Source organism: Eurytemora carolleeae, unplaced genomic scaffold (genome assembly GCF_000591075.1).
Source record: "Eurytemora carolleeae unplaced genomic scaffold, Eaff_2.0 scaffold424, whole genome shotgun sequence".
Taxonomy (NCBI): Eukaryota; Metazoa; Arthropoda; class Copepoda; order Calanoida; family Temoridae; genus Eurytemora; species Eurytemora carolleeae.
The window spans coordinates 151,431-170,694 of NW_019396546.1; the positions used below are offsets into that span (position 1 = coordinate 151,431).

Here is a 19,264-nt window from a genome sequence, read left to right on the forward strand (position 1 = left end):
AAAAAACTGAAGAAATAAAAAGATGTTAGGAACAGAGGCCTAGCTCTATTCTCATGTTTTAGAACCCAGAGTATGTGTGTCGTGATAAACAAAGATGAAAAAGCTAAAAACTTAAATTTCTAGAAAAATGAAGTTTCATGATATTTTAATCATATTTTAATCTCATCCATGTAATCCTGAGCTCCGGTCTATTCAGTCTTTATTCCTCAGCTAGAGCTTTATAGATTCAGTCAGTTTATTTTAATATTTTTTTTTATGAAAACTGTTTTCCAGAGTGTCAAGAGACTCAGGAGTTCAAATTATCAAAACTTTCAATTTATTCCATTTTCCTGTATTCAACATTTGTTATTGGGCTCTCCATAAATTAATTTTTTTATTTTCCCATGTATTTTGAGTTTTGTTTACCCTGTATTCTGAGTTTAATTTGCCATGTATTCTGAGTATAGTTTACCCTGTATTCTCAGTTTAGTAAACTAGCTATATCCTGAGTTTACCCTGTATACTGAGTTTAGTTTACCCTGTATCCTGAGTTAACCCTGTAAACTGAGTTTAGTTTACCAGCTGTATCCTGAGTTTACCCTTGTATTTCAGACTGAGTCTAGAGAGTGTAGAATATAAGATGAAGAACAAGGTTGATATTCTGGATAGTCCGGATATAAACGACACAAGGTCTAAATTTGATTAACCACGTAATATCTTGTGATATGTCAAAATCTGAAATTCAAGAGATATTGTCATGATTTTTCTTCTTTTTATTATTTATGCCATAAACTTTAACTAAAAAGTCAGCTTCTAAATTCTTTAAAGGATTTTCTTTGGATTATTATATTTCAGGCGTGCATCCTTAAAAGACGCCATAGAGATATTCTCAGAGAAAGACGAGGAAATGGTAAATTGAGTTTTTGTCACAAATACAGATTTTAATTCCATGGGATTGCAAACCTTTGATATTTCAAACTTTAATTAAATGATCTACCAGAATTCATAATATGAAATATCAAAGGTCTACGACATTGGATTGCAAAGATATAGTAATTATAAATTCAGAGTTTGTGGCAATAACTCAGTTCCTTTAATACTAAAGTTTAAGTCTTTAACAAAAAAAAGGTCCCTGTTGGGTGTCACCACATTTTTGTAAAAATCAACGTTGTTTACAAGAACCTATATTTGTGGGTCAAAAATAAAATCTTTGTTAGCAATAAATTTCATTCATTTAAGTTGCTTTTAGGGTTAAATAGTCTTTGCAATCAACACTTTATAAACTCTCTTATCTTATTCAAACATTTTCCCAAAATATAATTTCTGAAAGGTCTGAAAGTAATTGAACACTCGTTTCAAAATCTATTGTGTTCAAGAACCAATGTTTCTGGGTCAAAATTAAATCTTTGTAAGCAAAGTTTTTTTATTTCTTTGATTTAAGTTGCTCTTAGTAGCTACTCAGCTTTCTTTTATTACAGCAAACATGGTTAAAAAGTCTTGGCGATCCACATTTCTTAAATTGAGCGTTTCCCCAAAATATAATTTCTGAAAGGAACTAAATACTCTGCCACAAATTCTAACTTTCTTATCCTATATTTGTGGAATCTGATGTCGTAGACCTTTATTATTTAAACAACAAACTCTTTAAGATCAAATAGTGCAAGTTAGAAAAACAAAGGTTTTCACCATCAGGTTACTAATGTGTAAAGACTAGAAGACCAAAGTTGGAGGCAAGTTTAATAAGATCGGTTTTGTACTCCGGCTAGAATACCCGGATTCTGGGGTCCATTTCTACCTTTTTAAAATTGGTATTTTGTAAAAATGTTGTCTGATGTTTGTCTGTATGCTAGCCGAAGGCTGGTAAGGTGGATGAAGAAGGATCTGTTGGATCTGCTGGATCTGAGTCTGCAACCTTGATGTCAGCCCACGCCATGAACCTGGGTTTCTACAAGATCAATCTTGGGACTGAACATGGTCAACGTCTCCATACTTGTCATCTAGGAATATAAACAAATATTAAGATATAAAGAAAAAATTCATTTCTTTAAACATTTATTTGTTTCATGATTTAAGAAAATTATCCTCAGAATTATTTCAGTTTCTTTATTTTAAAACTTAAATACAGAGTCACCCACAAAGGATGAGACTGTAAAGACGACCTGAAACTCTAAAAATAGGCGATCCCAATGATAAATAATGTCTTCAGTATTGAATAAAGTTTTTGATGGCTCACCAAATAATCTGGCAAAGAAAGAAACAAGTTTACAGTTGCAGGATATCATGAATAATAAGGAACAGAAAGTACAAATTCTGTACAGTCGTCTCTGAAGTAGGTAACCCTGTACATTTTTGATCTTTTTTATTTAAACTAAGGTCAGAAATCTCATCAAATATTTAAATATAGTTATCATTTGAAAACCTCGTGAATGAGTAACTAAATATTAATACTAAAAGGTCTAAGGAGTTTTTTTTGCGATTTTTTTTTACAAAACTGTTAAATTTAATTGTATAGTTGTTCTCCCATTGATTCCTGTTTTTATTCTACTTGTACAGGTTACACAATCGAAAATATTTTGTAATTATAATTATTATAATAATCATTTTAATTATTATTAATATTATCACTATCATCAGTAAGTGTATAATTGTACTTTATGGAACTTTACAAGCTCGAATAGTAAGTGTATAATTGTACTGTATGGAACTGCACAAGCTGGAATAGTAAGTGTATAATTATACTGTATAGAACTGTACAAGCTGGAATAATAAGTGTATAGTTGTACCGTATGGAACTGTACAAGCTGGAATAGTAAGTGTATAATTGTACTGCATAGACCTGTACAAGCTGAAATAATAAGTGTATAATTGTACTGTATTGAACTGTACAAACTATTCTGGAATATTAAGTGTATAATTGTACTGTATGGAACTGTACAAGCTGGAATAGTAAGTGTATAATTGTACTGTATAGAACTGTAAAAGCTGGAATAATAAGTGTGTAATTGTACTGTATAGAACTGTACAAGCTGGAATAGTAACTGTATAATTGTACCGTATAGAACTCTACAAGCTGAAAGTTATAATTGTACTGTATAGAACTCTACAAGTTGGAATAGTAAGAGTATCAGTGTAGTGAATAGAACTGTACAAGCTGGAATAGTAAGTTTATAATTGTACTGTATAGAACTGTACAAACTATGCTGGAATAGTACTGTATAGAATTGTACAAACTATGCTGGAATAGTAGTGTATAATTGTACTGCATAGAACTGTACAAGCTGGAATAATAAGTGTATAATTGTACAGTATTGAACTGTACAAACTATTCTAGAATAGTAAGTGTATAATTGTACTGTGTGGAACTGTACAAGCTGGAATAGTAAGTGTATAATTGTACTGTATAGAACTGTAAAAGCTGGAATAATAAGTGTATAATTGTACCGTATAGAACTCTACAAGCTGAAAGTTATAGTGTAGTGAATAGAACTGTACAGCTGGAATAGTAAGTTTATAATTGACTGTATAGAATTGTACAAACTATGCTGGAATAGTAGTGTATAACTGTACTGTATAGAACTGTACAAACTATGCTGGAATAGCATTCTCCCTCCAAGCTCTTGTTGATGTAAAGGAACAGGTAAAAAGATAAAAATTGTATCCTTTGAAAAAATATAGAAATCAAAATATTCTTTTTAATCTTATTTTTAGCTAAACAACGCGTTGGAATTTGCTAAGTTGACCCAACAACTACAGGTACAAAACTTTTGTAATCCCTTTGAGACTTTTCTAATTTGAGTATAAACTTTTATCATAATCTTAAAAAAAGTCTTCTTTTTTCAAATTCACACATTACGTTTACATGAAGTTGTACCATTGCATACCAAAATTTACTAGGTAGAACGTGGTTCCCCTTAGGGCTGGGCAATGTTCTTTAACGGAACAGATAATTTCGAAATTAACTTAAGAGTCTGTTAACAAACGGCAAAAACCGTTAATTTTTAAATTGTTAAAGAAACAGATTATCCGTTTTTGAAATAATTACGGTTGAAAAGAAAACGGAACCAATTTGTTCTGTGTTCACAACCTTAAATGCTGAGAATAGATCGCGGTAACCTTTGAATTTTGATTACACAAATTTTGTGTTCGTTCAGCCAAGAAAGAATCTGGGTTCTCCTCAGAAATAGCGCTTGGCAAAGTTCCGTTAACGAAACGGAGGTTTTCGAACATTAACGGAAGAGTCCGTTAACGAACGACCAAAAACCTTAAATCGTTAACGAAACGGATTAGCCTTTTTGAACAAAAAATAACGGTTAAAAACGTTAACTAAATTCGTTATTTTCTGATTAAAATTGCATGAAATCTTTAAAAAATTAGCAAATTTAACGGGTTTTGATGTTTTTAAATGTTATCTTCTGTGTTTATAAACGCTGTTAATACTCTAATATACCGTTAAAGGCTGTGCTGTTAACAATTTTTTCAACCGTAACAAAAATTGTTAACGTCGTTAATTTTGTAATAACGGTACCATTAACGACTAGAGCCATTAACAACAGCTGAAAATTTTCCGAAAACGCTGTTAATAAAATTGAGATAACGGTAATTTATAAAAAAACGGAAAATGCCGTTATCGGAATGAACGCTCTATTCTTATCTTTAAAATTAAGGACTAACTGATATCACAACCTCAAGTCATCGATTATTTTTTGACGCATTCGTATATAGTTAATATTTTACGAGATTTGTTATTTGTTTTATACTTAAAACAACTTTTTCCGCTAGGTGTCTCTGCCACATGTAATCATTCAAAACATTGACAGCTGAGACATCTGGGGGCCAACTATTTCGGCGTTTTTAGTGCATTGTATACAAAACGAATATTTAATAATTAGTCTTCAAAAGAAAAACATGGATATCTTTTTAAGCCTTTATCAGACAAAGTTTTAATGGTTACCGTTGTGAATCAGACATGCCACTATCTAACTGGAGGGTCGCTTGAAATTGCATCTACATTCCCTTTAAATTGTGCTGTTGGGTTAGTTACAAGTTATCGATGTACATATACAGGAGGAACGAGCATCAGTTGGTCTAAACTACTTTCTTCAGAACGAACAGAACATCTCCAACCTGGAACAGCTAATGGAGTAGGGTTTATATTCGTCTTTTTTATTTTTCAATATAATTAAGAAATATTTTAAAGTGGCTGTTTGGAAAAATTAAATAAAGTACATACAGGGTGAGTCAAAAAAAAGAATGAATAGCGTCTGTTCTGATGAAAATTGAGGAGCCATTGTAGGCAGAACTTTATTTCTAATGATTATTTCAACACTAAAATTGCGGATTTTATTAATTTAATTTCGCGCATTTTCTCCAAAACTTCTCATCTGACCTGTTTAAGATTTTAAGGTGTGACAGAAATAATATATTTCCGCACTTTTATTTTACTACTTATCTAAGTAAAAAATGGTTTCGCGGATTTTTTTAAAGGGTCTATGAGATGACCTATAAAAAAACTTAAAAATTTCTTACATAATTGTCAAAAATGAGATTACAAAAATAAAACGATTTATTATATGCGAGATCTCGCTATTCACATTTTTTAAAACTCACCCTGTATTTGAATTGTTAATCATTTAATAAGTAATTATAGAAATAAAAAAATTTCTTTCTTTAAGCAGATTGTACATTTTTACATGAACTTTGCGGCATTAAGCACGTTAAAAAACTACACGTACCGACTTCTCAGACGCCTGGTACGCGCCAAACCTGTACGTATCTTTGAGTACCTGGTACGCGCCAAATCTGTACGAATCTTTGAGTACCTGGTACGCGCCAAATCTGTACTTATCTTTGTGTAACCTGTTATATTAGTTTTTACAGTTTCTCAGCAGCAGAGGATAGAAGAATACTAGAGAAGTATACATTACACAATACTTTTAATTCTACAGATCAGATCCTACAGTCTGTACAATACTGGCCACAGGAACCTATCTGTAAATCATGGTCAACCAGGATCAAAATTGGCGCATTTTAATGAAACTTTGAAAGCATATTTTAAAGTCTTTGTGGAGTGTTTTAAGAGAAAACTAACGTTGTAGTTGATTGTCAGTTTCTTAACACTTCATATTTTACCTTTGATAAAAAAAAACAATTTGTAAAATCATTCACCAACACACACAGGAACATTAAAGGACAATATTATTTTTACTTGGTACTCAACCTTACTTCTATTTACACTGAATGTAGTTGACAATGGTCTCTTTTTTAAGATTTTCTGCCATGTTTTAATGGTAAGTTTGTTATATTATTTAAAAAGCCAAATTAACAGATCGTTCTGATTGTACAGGGCCAGGAGTTCCAGGATCAATATTTTCAAACCAAACTCAAATTTCAAATACAGCACTCCCTCTTCAGGTATATCTGAAATAATAAAAATTCTTTTTTTCAAAGAAAAGAAGATTCTTAGTGGGTTTAGTTTTAATATTTTTGAGGGTATCATCTTTTGGTAAAATTCAGAAAAAACTTTTTTTTGTTTTTATTTAAATTTTTAAAATTGGCGTCACATTATCTTTCAATAATTTTATTCACTAGGCTTTTAGAACACTTCGCGCCTATCCTTTATTTAAACTTTTAATTGTGGCTCTATCTGTGGCATCTTTATTTGTAATTCTGAGCTTTCATAAACCTTCCCTAGAGTCATGCAAGGTCCCACACAAAATTTGGGCCCGATCGGTTTAGCCGTTTTGACGTTTATTGGATAGATAGACAAACAGACATACATCAAGACAGGCAAGCCAAGTATATATAGATGAAGTTGATTATAACAAAATGTTCAGGACAAAAATCCCTGATGGGGAGAAATCAATGAACAGTGTTCTGGACTGGTATAACAAGGAAAAGACCTTTAAAATGTCTATTTAATTAATTAGCGTAAATATTATGATTTCTTTGTCAAAACTTTAATGTCTTCTTTTGTTTGTAATATTTTTATTCCTTAAAAGTGAACAATATTAAAATATTTTGTCTCCTTGGAAGGAGTTTAAAGATTTCTACAAATTTAAATTTAAAGAATTTTTGTTTCAATTTATCAAATACAATCACATTTTCAAACAAAGAAATTGAGTATTTTCTAATCCCTGAATCTTTGCAACCTGATGTTAACCTTTTTTTATTACAAAATTGGATTATTGGATCTAACAGATTTCAAAGAAAATACCTATGTTCTACGACAGTGGATTGCAAAGATATAGGGATTAGAAAAGCACCGATTGCGGCAAAGACTCAAATCCTTTCGGGATTCTCTAATTGTATTTAATTCTAATGTATTTGGTGTGATATAAAAAGTAAATGATTATCGCAACAAAATTTGATTGTTCAAAATCTCTCTATCACTGCAACCTCATGCCGTAGAGTAGACCTTAGTTTTTGTCTTGTCTTTGCTTTCCATCATTTTTAGATCAAATTGTCATATTTTAAAATATCAAAGAGTTGCTTATATCATCTGGTTGAAAAGATATAGGGATTAGAAAATTAGTTTTGTTGGTGATTGTTCAGTTTCTTCAGCTCCTTGTCTTCAGATGTTAACTAAAGTAAACTCTACGTAAGATTAAAATCTTAAATGTTTAAATGATACCTCCTCTCATTGAAGAACTTTAGAAAATTAGAAAAGGAGGTGACGAAGGTTTTCTTGTAATATCGCATAGAGCTTCTCCTTCTGTCTAGTTTCATGTGATTTAGGACACGTTAAAGAGAACTTGATTTCAAGGTGAATACTCAAACTCTAAGTGTAGTGACCTACTCAATACAAGATTCCGATATATCAGACTTCTACAGATATATTATAGGTAATATTTATATATATATTTTACAGATATATTACAGGTAATATATCTTATATATTCTTCAGATATATTATAGGTAATATTTATATATATTCTACAGATATATTATAGGTAATATTTATATATATTTTATAGATATATCACAGGTAATATATCTCATTTATTCTACAGATATATTACAGGTAATATATCTTATTTATTCTACAGATATATTATAGGTAATATTCATATATATTCTACAAATATAGTATATGTAATATATTTTGCATATTTATTCTATGTAATATATCTTATATATCTATATATTCATTTCTAGTAATTATACATCTGAAACATTCTAGATATAGATGTTTTCATCATGTAAATTATCTTTTATATGTATTTTACAGATGTTTTTAGGCATCAGTTTAAATGTATTGCATTTAAAGACAATAGTTTAAAGAAGCAATTATGTATGAAGTTCTATGCTTGTATGTATGGGGGGTTTCCGAACAAATAATTGAGTAGTTTCCATCTGATTAGTAAACACTTTATACACGACTAACTTGGAAACCCAGCTTTAACTGGAAACTGTACTTTCTCTAATTTGTGAAACCACTAGACTTTAGAATCGTTTAACTCAGCTAAGAACATTCCTATGGTTCTTCCGAGTTCCCCAATCAAACAAACAGAGATTACTATACTTTATATATATATAGATATTACAACTGTACAACATCTTAGCTTTAAGCTTATAAAAAAACTTTACTTAATGTAACACATAATCCAACTATCTCTTTAATTTAACCTAAAATATAACTACCCACTTTCAATAAACATAAAATCCAAATCTACACCTTTCAAACCCCAAACCTTTGTAACACTAGTCTATTTCTATTTATCAGAGTAACAATGAAAAAGATATCGTCTACGACGTTGGGTTGCAAAGATATAAGATTAGAAAGTCAGAGGTTGTGATAAGGACTCAATACATTTGGATTATAATCGTCAAGTTTTCAAATTACCAAGTGTCTAACGTCAAATTAAAGTTAATTGTAGGTTTTCAATTATAAACTCCTTTTATTGAAATCTGACATGTTCTCAATCATAAACTCCTTTTATTGAAATCTGACATGTTCTCAATCATAAACTCCTTTTATTGAAATCTGACATGTTTTCAATCATAAACTCCTTTTATTGAAAAGCTTTTAAAATGAACAAAAAATAGCGAAATAAAGGAGCTGAGTTTTTGCCACTAACTAAAAATTTATTACTCGTATATCTTTACAACCTAATGTTCAAACCTATGATATTTCAAACTTAGATTATTTGATCTAACATAAATCATAGTTTGAAATATTAAAGGTCTACAATTATTTGTTTAAAAAATATAGGGTTTAGAAAATCCGAGCTTGTGGCAAAAACTCAATTTACTGCCCTAATGCTTGAGCGTAAAATCAACCTAGAGGATATACAAGATCACAAAGTCGTATCAGTAATGTCGCATAAATTTAATCTTCTCCTCCTGTCTAGTGGAGCGTGATGTCCTTCTTTTATAAATTATGTTTTTTTTTAGGCTACAAGAATTTACTCCGTAGTGTTGAATATGCTGGTAAATCTATGGTTCATGGTATGGCGTACATATCTACTGGAATATCTACTCAGAATAAATTTCAAGGGTTTCTTGAATACGATATGCTCAGGGAAAAAAAATTAAGAATTACTCAATGTGTTGAAAAAAATAACTTCATAAAAAATTTCTCTTGATTAAATAATAGTTCATAAGAACATACATATCAGTATGCTTTTAGATCATTAGAAAACACTCAAACAAAACACAAAATAATTTTAAACAACGTAAAAGAGAAAAATGTAATGATTTAACACAACAATTTATTCGATTTAAAACATATGTTATTTATATTCTTATCATGGGATAGTGTGGCTGTTTTGAGATTTAATTCTTCTTCACTTAATTTCTGTATAACAGGAGAGAATACTTGAACCAAACCTTCAACGTAATTCCTTCAACAAGAGAGGAATATTACAGATTAATTCAAGGAAATACGTTTCCAGCAATTCAGGTGAAATCAGAAATATACTTTTTAAGAATGGTTTTATATTTTGAAAACAACTGGATCCGGATTATAAGGATCTGATTTTTTTCTGGATCCGGATTCAGTTCTGAAAAATAAAAATAAATCTTGAGCCAATACCATTAAGGCCTTAGTTCCTCAAAAACAGAATCCAGATCCGCGGGGATATCATTTTTTAAAACACTTTTTAGATCCAGATTTATGTTTTAGAAATAGACAATTATCTTGAGCCAACATAGTTTAAGCCTGAGTCCTCCTGAGTCCCTCCAAAACTGGATCCGGATCTCAAGATTATTATTTTTTAAGCTTCTTAGATTCGAATTTATGTTATAGAAACAGACAAGAATCTTGAACCAACATAATCTAGGTCTCATCCCGTCAAAAACAGGATCCGGATCCGGATCATTTTTAAAGCTTCTTAGATCCGAATTCTTATTTTAGAAATAGACAAGAACTGAAACTGAAGACTTTTAATTTTCTAATCCCTATATCTTTCCAGCCTAATGTTGTGAACCTTTGATATTTCAATCTTAGAATTCTGTGTCTATTATTCAAAAAAAGAAAAACCATTTCGAAAGTTTTTTAAAAAGATTTTTTTTTCGCATCCCTTAAAATGTATAAATAAAACCTCAACACTAAACAATACTTTTATTTCCCAATCAGGCGAGTATAGCTGAGAAAACTATTCTCGGGAAAAGTTTGGATATTGTTGTTCAGTATTTTGTCAATTTTCTAAACTATTCAAATGATATGAGGTAAGTTATTTTGTTATTTTGGTAGAAAATTATCTTTTTAATATAGAATATTTTACATAGGACAATAATAAAATCTATTGTTGATGAAATCTTTCAGTTTGTAGATTATAGTTCCACCAGGTAAGTTTTACATTTATTCATTTATGTCAGCGTGAAAAGTAAATATTAACTTCTATGAATTTTATAAAGGAATTGAGTCTTTGCCACAAATCCCAATTTTCTAATACCTATATTTCTACAACCAAATGATGTAAACCTTTGATATTTCAAACTTATATTGTTTGATATTAAAGAAGTCATAGTTTGAAATATCTAAGGTCTATATCATTGGGTTGTTAAGATATAGGATTTAAAACTTAAAGTTTGTGGGAAAAACTCAATTCCTTTGATAGTTTTTCATGTCTTCTATTATCTTTATCTTTTCAACCCGATGTCGAAGGCCTTATATAGTTAAAACTATGAATTATGTTAGATCAAATAATCCAAAATAATAATAATAATAATCCAAAAAAACAATATCTCTGTCGAAAAAATTTAAAATTTTTTTTTAATAATAAAAAATGTTTACTCAGGAGTGTCCGCAAAAAATTTCAGCCCATTTGGTCCAGCCGTTTGGTTGGCTAGAAGTAACATATGTATGAATGTCTTGTTTTATTACATAGATTATATGAAAACTGTATGTATATATGTATATATGTATTGTTTTGTTAGGAAAGGACAAGAACGAATATTTCCTCTTTTTCTGATAATTGTTCTAATCCTATTCATCCCGCTCTGTATCCTCTTCACTCTCAACATAACTGCCAATATGACTAGATTCTCAAGGTTCGTAAAACAAGAATAATAAATTTTACAAGAATTAAAAGCAAAAATTTCTTTAGAATTTACAATGAAAAAGTTGACATTTTCAAGGCCGAGAAGAAGAAAACGGAGAAGGTAAGTAAAAAATCTTAATAATTATTGGACACAATTTTAAAAAATTACTTTAAGAGATATTGTAAATTCTTGTAAATTCTAAAGTTTAGAAAATTAAAAGTGAGCAGTGGTACAAAATGTTGTCAGCCGGTACAGCCGGTACAGCCGGTACAGCCGGTACAGCCGGTACAGCCGGTACAGCCGGTACAGCCGGTAAAACTCAAAATAATTTGATTTTACAAAAAATAGGTTAGCCGATGCTTTAGTATTTAAAGTTAACTTCAGAAAAAAATATTAATTTAATGATTCTAATATGATTATTTAAGCTGCTGAGTTCTCTGCTACCAAAGACGATTATCCGTCAAATGAAACGAGGTCAGGTACCGCGTCCAGTTCAGTTTCAGAGCACTACAGTTTTCTTCTGTGATATCGTTTCATTTACCAAGGAAACCAACTTTTTATTCAAAAACAAAAGAATATGATTTTTTAATTTAATTTAATTTATGTGTTTTTTAATTAAACTCTAGAAAGCCTTTATCAAAAAATTTGTAAAATTGGAAAAATTGGTAAAATTGGTAAAATTGGTAACCCTTAGATAGCAGGAGAAAGCACCGCACATCAAATTATAGGTTAGCGAATATATAATATAATAGTAAACACTTAAAACACTTTAAACACTTTTTTTTCAGAGTTTTTGAATGATCTGTACAATCTGTTTGATGAAAGAATTGATAATTATGATGTTTACAAGGTAGGTATTTTCTATGCATTTAAACTTAATATCAATAAAAAAAAAAAATACTTTAAAGGTTGACCAGTTATATGAAAAGCCATTAATTACGTCAAGTAATTAAATTGAAAAGTGTTGATTAAGATTTATGTTTTCTAAAGGTTGAGACAATAGGAGATGCATATATGGTAGCTAGTGGTGTACCTGTACCTAACGGTGACCAGCATGTATCAGAGATAGCAAAGATGTCCCTTGACCTTCTAGGTGACCTATAGGATTTTTTGATGTTGTAATTTTCAACACTATTTGAAAAACAAAGCGTTCAGATTGTATAAAAGTTGTTATGCTTATTAGATAAAATTAAAAGATTCTGGGGTCTAATAGAAAAAATAATTTTTATTTTTCCAGGAAAAACACTGACATTTGAAATTCAGCATAAACCTGGATACAGGAATCAACTCATTTTATATTTAACATTTTTTCTTTCTTTTTGAAAAGTGTATGCAAAAAAATGAGGCCCAATTACTAAAAATGGCTAATGTTGACCAATGTCCCTCAATGTCGATATTACATATTTCCAAACTAACATGGACTGTAAGCGAATATATTTTTCAAATATCATCTAGAAGACTTATTTAAATGATTGGTTCGCCTGTAGGCTCAAGATTAGAATTGGGATGCATACAGGCAGTGTAGTAGGGGGTGTAGTTGGCACTAAGGTAACCTTAAGATAAATAAAAATGCTTCAAATAACAAAAATACCCAAAAAAATGTGTTATCCGTCTACCCACATTCTAGATACCGCACTATTCTATTTTCGGAGATACTGTGGAATTGGCTGGTCTAATGGAATCCAGTGGACTTCCTATGAAGGTATAGTTAAATTACAATCACATAGGCATTATTTGAAAAATATGCAATGCTTATACTTCAGTCTTGAACTAATCTAGATCCAGATTTCTGAGTTCTCTGCTTAAAACTGAACTATTCTAGATCCAGATATCTGAGATTCTGAGTCCTCTGCTTTAAACTTTACTAATCTAGATCCATATATCTGAGTTCTCTGCTTTAAACTGAACTGATCTAGATCCAGATATCTGAGTTCTCTGCTTTAAACTTTACTATAAATCTAGATCCAGATATCTGAGTTCTCTGCTTTAAACAAAAATAATATAGATCCAGATATCTGAGTCATCTGCTTTAAACTGAACTATAGTCTAGATTCAGATATCTGAGTTCTCTGCTTTATACTGAACTATAGTCTAAATTCATATATCTGAGTTCTCTGCTATAAACTGAACTAATCTAGATCCAGATATTGGAGTTCTTTGCTTTAAACTGAACTAATCTAGATTCAGATATCTAAGTCCTCTGATAAAACCTGAGCTAATCTAGATCCAGATATCTGAGTTCTCTGCATTAAACTGAACTAATCTAGATTCAGATATCTAAGTCCTCTGATAAAACCTGAACTAATCTAGATCCAGATATCTCAGTTCTCTGCTTTAAACTGAACTAATTTAGGTCCAGATATCTGAGTTCTCTGCTTTAAACTAAACTAATCTAGATCCAGATATCTGAGTCATCTGCTTTAAACTGAACTAATCTAGATTCCGATATCTGAGTTCTCTGCTATAAACTGAACTAGTCTAGATCCAGATATCTGAGTTCTCTGCTATTAACTGAACTAGTCTAGATCCAGATATCTGAGTTCTCTGCTATAAACTGAACTAGTCTAGATCCAGATATCTGAGTTCTCTGCTATAAACTGAACTAGATCCAGATATCTGAGTTCTCTGCTATAAACTGAACTAGTCTATAGATCCAGATATCTGAGTTCTCTGCTTTAAACCGAACTAGTCTAGATTCAGTGAACTAATCTAGATCCAGATATTGGAGTTATCTGCTTAAAATTGAATTAATCAAGATCTGAATCTTTTGTTTAAAACTGAACTAATCTAGATTCAAATGTCTGAATCCTTTCCTTTAAACTGAACTAATTCAGATCCAGACATCTGAATCCTATGATTTAAACTAGACTAATCTAGATTCAAATGTCTGACGCCTCTGCAAAGGTTCTAGAAGAGATTGGCGGATTCAACGTTATTTCAAGGGGTATAGTTCATCTACCCAAGGTCAGACAAAATCTAGAGATATCAAAAAAGTTTTATTTAACCCGAGAACTAAACAAAAAATGTGGAGCTCATGGGATTTCCAAAATGTAATCTGTATTCTTTTCGTCTTAAGTGTGATTTGGCGATTTTGTTTTAATTTACTAAGGGATGTACTTGGCATGAATATAATTACTTAATCTGCTTTATTTTGATTGCGTTTACTATAGGTTGGAGAACAGCAGACATACTGGTTAATCGGTAGAAAGGATGTTGCTGAATCTGTTCTCATTGAAAATACATTCATAGATTAAGATCTTTAAAACAAAAGATAATAAAACTGTTTAAATGTAATCAATGTAAGTGTAGATTTTATTAATGTAGTTTGTAATAAATGTTTCAAATTCAGTGGTCTTCTGGTCTTTTAATTATACTTGTAGTTTACAACGATTGATTATTTTTTACCTAATCTTTAAAAAAAGTTATATTTTCAGCGCTGTAGCTTTGGAGAATTTAAGATAAGTAATAAATGCATTCATTTAAAATTTTTTATTGTGAAAGATTTAGAGCATAACTATCTCCGTTCCGTTCTGTACAATATATTCTACTGTTATACAATATAGCTATTAGCTACAGAAAGTCCAAAGGATAGTGGACAAATTTTGGTTTTCAAAGTAAAAATGCTTTCTGTTTATTTTTTTTTATGAGATATACCCCTTTCAGCTTTCTGTTATAAACGTTGTCTAAGTTTATAAATTGAATACAGAGGTTAAAAGCTATCTGTTTAAATCTAAACTCTCACAAAAGAAAGGGTTATAGACAAATATAAATATATACTTGCAAGATAACGTGGTTCAGGTTGGAACCATGGTTGGAACCTCCTATATCTGGAAGATAGTTTGGATCATGAGATAATGAAATAGATGAGAAGGTGGGCTCGGTTGAATGGAAGTTCTTGAGACGTAAGAATTTTATTTTGGCAGGAGATTATGAACATGAAGTTCTAGAACAATATGATAGGAATGGGACGATATTGAGAATCAATATAATTGAACCAAAATAGATCTGAACACGGGGAGGGAGGTTGGGAGGGGTAGTGCGGGGGTGGGGCTTCTGTGGGTATATAATGAAAAATTATAGAACTTGTGGAAAAGAAAAATGGCCGACAATGCAAAGAACGGCGGATAAAGAAAAGAAAGCTGTTAAGGGTTACAGAAATGTGAAAGGAAAACTGGGAAATTTTGACTCTTCAAATTCTCCTCCTGTTTATATCTTTTTTAATTGAAATTTCTGTAAATTGAAGAATTTGCCAGTCAGATGGTCGCATAAAAAATTGTGGTGATTTTAGCGTTTCTAGGTCAGCAACCAAACAAGAAAATATACATACATTTATCTTATCCACAATGTTTGTGAGAATCTCTGTGAATGTATGTACAATGAAAATGCAGGTTTGTATGAGAAAGAATCTTTATATTGTTAAATTCCATGTTCCTTGACTAACCCTGTAGTTAAGGTGATTTAACTACCTCGTATACTGTAAGATATATATATGTACTCATGAGTGACCTTGTTTTCTCATTAAACAGAGTTCGGTACAGGATGGGTTTAGTCTGGGTTACGATGAGAACTAAGGATGGGTTTAGTTTAGGTTTGGATGAGAACTATGGATGAGTTTAGTCTGGGTTAAGATGAGAACTAAGGATGGGTTTAGTCTGGGTTAGGATGAGAACTAAGGATGAGTTTAGTCTGGTTTAGTCTGGGTTAGGATGAGAACTAAGGATGGGTTTAGTCTAGGTTAGGATGAGAACTAAAGGATGGGTTTAGTCTGGGTTAGGATGAGAACTAAGGATGAGTTTAGTCTGGATTAGGATGAGAACCAAACATGAGATTAGTCTACATTAGGATGAGAACTTTGGATGAGTTTAGTCTGGGTTAAGATAAGAACTAAGAGGATGAGTTTAGCCCGGGTTAGGATGAGAACTAAGGATGGGTTTAGTCTGGGTTAGGATGAGAACTAAAGATGAGTTTAGCCCGGGTTAGGATGAGAACTAAGGATGAGCTTAGTCTGGGTTAGGATGAGATCTAAGGATGGGTTTAGTCTGTGTTAGGATGAGAACTAAGGATGGGTTTAGTCTGGGTTAGGATGAGAACTAAGGATGGGTTTAGTCTGGGTTAGGATGAGAACTAAAGATGGGTTTAGCCTTGTTCATGATGAGAACTAAGGATGGGTTTAGTCTGGGTTAGGATGAGAACTAAGGATGGGTTTAGTCTGGGTTAGGATGAGAACTAAAGATGGGTTTAGCCTTGTTCATGATGAGAACTAAGGATGAGTTTAGCCCGGGATAGAATAAGAACTAAGAGTGAATTTTGTTCTGGACTAGAGTCCGAGGTAGGAAGAAGGGTAGCCTGGGTTCTAGGAACTAGGAATGAGAAATGAGATGGAACTGGGTTCAATGATATTTATGCCCTCATTACTGAGGTATCCTGCAGTGCAGTGTGGATATTGGAATATTCATTCATAGATCACTAGACAGGTAGATAAATAGATAGTAGATATATATATAGATAGATAGATAGATAGTTAGTAAATATATAGATAAATAGAGAGATTTTAGATATATAGTTAGACAGATAGCTAGATATAGATAGATATTATAAATAGATAGACAGACAGATAGATAGATAGATTATAGATATATATATAGATAGATAGATTGAGAGATATTAGATATTCAAGGTTTAGAAAAAATAATTTCTTTTTGTTTGGAGGGGGTAGGATAAATGGCCTGCGAGTTTTGAAGATATTAGACTGCTGATACAAAACATGAAATCAAGTAAACCTAAACTTCTAGACGTGTCCGATTCATAACAATACCATTTAACCTTTATCTCATCAAAAGTGAGAGAGATATCTTTCGGTTTCTCCATTAAAATTTGGATTTATGAACCAGGGCATGAGGAAGGAAATAAATTATCTCATTTCAAAAACAACGATATCTCACTGCTGTTTTAATGGTACCGTTGTGATTAGTTTGTGTAACTCTGTAAAAATGATTAAATTCAAATAATAATAGGAGCAAACATGGATTTTGTTGTTTTCAGATTGTTTTTTTTGTTGAATATGATCCGTTTAAACCTACCATTTTTATACAAAATTTTATATATATAGATTTTCGTTTTGACCCAGTTCTCGAGACAGGAACATCAGATAGAACTTTCATGGGTCTCGATCAATTCCTAAAATGCTTAGGTTTTAGCCTATACCCCCATTAATTTTTCCTTTACAGCCCCTTTAAGCTAATGCGTATTTTTCCTATCTTTAGTTAATTAGGAGTTAGGAGCTTTCTCCATTTCTAGAGTGTGATGTCCAATTAACAGCTGTATCCGTTGAAGCTTTGCCTGAATAAGATCTGCATAAGAAAAAAATCATATTCTGATTGAAACTTACTATTTTCAATTGTAGGTTTTATATTCAGTGACTTACGGAATTCTACTTCCGGAACAATATGGAGGAAATGGTCAGAATTAAATAGTTTTCAATCTAGAAAAAATTATTACATATTATTGTCACTTGGTATATTTCTGAGAGAAAATTTTTTACAAAAATTACGTAGTTTATTTACTGAAGAACTAAAACTGTACAAAATATCTTTAATCACAGTTGGAAAGGCTGGTGGGTATTGAGACCCCTCTAAGCCAGGGATAAAATGGTGTTTTGTCACCTATTCATGTACACTGTAAATATATATATGTACATATATGCATATGGAGAGAGCCCCCTTTATGTATAGTTTGCAAATATCATTCATAGCACGGGAAGTACAGTAAAGCACTGTAAAAAACAGAATTGAAAGAAAAATGTTAGTATTAAATATATGAATATTTACATATACTTTCTTAGGTATCCAATGTACATAAGTACAACAATGTACATAGATTAGTAAATAAATCTATATCTAAAGTATATTCATATATCTGGAATATATCTAGGCCGTTTGAACCAAAACACTGGCAATCTTAGTGTTTTCAACAAGGGTTAATATTTATGCAAGAAAAGTTCTTTTTCACCCGAAAAAGAATATTCTTCGTAGGATTTTAAATATTTATATAAAAAAATTTAGGTTCAGTGCGTTTTCTCTATAGGAGCAGATTCCCCTACTAGTTCAGTTCTAACGGTTGGAAGGTTGATAAGTTTCTGCCGAACTACAACAGTCTGCTGACCATCATTTAACTTCTTCATGTAGTTCCAGGCCTCCAACCTTGTCATCCTTGTCACATCAACATTATTCACAGATATTATCTCATCTCCAACCCGCAGCGTTCCATTCTTATCAGCTGCTCCACCTACACATTCACAATTTTTATATGCAATTATAATACAAATATAATAAAATAAATATAATAATGAAAATAATTATAATAATATTTTTTTCTAGTTTGTGTAAAAAAAACCCCTGGTTTGTAAACTTGGCGTAGACAAATTGCGCGCACTTAAAACTGATCACCCCATCCTTCCTTAGAACAACAACAACAAGGTTAATGATAATGACCTGTAAATATTTTCTTGATTGTCATTGGTCTGTCTCCGAATGGTGAATCCTTCCCTCCCTCCAGACTAAACCCTAATCCTGTTCCTTCCTTCTTTAAACTAACTGTTATCGCTGTACTTCTTGGGACATCAACAAACTTTAAATCTAAAAAAGTTCCAAAATTAAGTAAATTTTATAATTTAATTACAGGAAAAAAACGAAGTGATTAAGAGTTCGTATTTTTTAAAACTTTTTTATCTGTTGGGGAAAATGTTTTGCGGAATGAAAATGAAAAGATTTTCAGCTAATTTTAAATCCATCATTAAAAATCT

General features: G+C 31.2%; 2 protein-coding genes across 7 annotated transcripts in view; one reads left to right on the top strand and one right to left on the bottom strand.

Moving 5' to 3' along the window:
• The first annotated feature begins 285 nt into the window (after nucleotides 1-285).
• On the top strand, nucleotides 286-14,815 carry LOC111705255 (uncharacterized). 2 transcript variants are annotated; one of them, XM_023477754.1, is made up of 26 exons: nucleotides 286-669; nucleotides 835-889; nucleotides 1,830-1,980; nucleotides 2,492-2,532; nucleotides 3,554-3,616; nucleotides 3,688-3,732; nucleotides 5,044-5,120; nucleotides 5,848-5,959; nucleotides 6,323-6,390; nucleotides 6,813-6,870; nucleotides 7,742-7,820; nucleotides 9,373-9,499; nucleotides 9,787-9,880; nucleotides 10,556-10,647; nucleotides 10,708-10,767; nucleotides 11,359-11,472; nucleotides 11,529-11,583; nucleotides 11,889-12,008; nucleotides 12,158-12,191; nucleotides 12,252-12,313; nucleotides 12,454-12,556; nucleotides 12,701-12,743; nucleotides 12,951-13,011; nucleotides 13,091-13,165; nucleotides 14,341-14,427; nucleotides 14,634-14,815. In XM_023477754.1, exons 1-26 carry the CDS (start codon nucleotides 620-622, stop codon nucleotides 14,715-14,717), a joined length of 2,010 nt encoding a protein of 669 aa, XP_023333522.1. In that variant the 5' UTR covers nucleotides 286-619; the 3' UTR covers nucleotides 14,718-14,815. The 2 variants fall into 2 exon arrangements, with proteins under 2 accessions (XP_023333522.1, XP_023333523.1); XM_023477755.1 differs by having other exon boundaries at nucleotides 287-669; nucleotides 5,857-5,959.
• Nucleotides 14,816-17,964: 3,149 nt separating this feature from the next.
• The window catches only part of LOC111705256 (dentin sialophosphoprotein), a 58,556-nt gene continuing 57,256 nt past the window's right edge, over nucleotides 17,965-19,264 (bottom strand). For all 5 annotated transcript variants that reach the window (XM_023477760.1, XM_023477757.1, XM_023477756.1 and 2 more), the window contains 2 exons: nucleotides 18,954-19,097; nucleotides 17,965-18,747 (listed from right to left, as the gene is read on the bottom strand). In XM_023477760.1, coding sequence (XP_023333528.1) covers nucleotides 18,527-18,747; nucleotides 18,954-19,097 — 365 coding nt within the window. In that variant the 3' untranslated portion in view covers nucleotides 17,965-18,526. The remainder of the gene's footprint in view (nucleotides 18,748-18,953; nucleotides 19,098-19,264) is intronic.

Excerpts from the sequence above, each read along its gene's own strand:
- LOC111705255 (XM_023477754.1), top strand. The coding sequence starts at position 620 with ATGAAGAACAAGGTTGATATTCTGGATAGTCCGGATATAAACGACACA. Across the intron at positions 11,584-11,888 it reads AGAAGAAGAAAACGGAGAAG|CTGCTGAGTTCTCTGCTACC; the intron begins GTAAGTAAAAAA and ends TGATTATTTAAG. Across the intron at positions 12,192-12,251 it reads CACCGCACATCAAATTATAG|AGTTTTTGAATGATCTGTAC; the intron begins GTTAGCGAATAT and ends CTTTTTTTTCAG.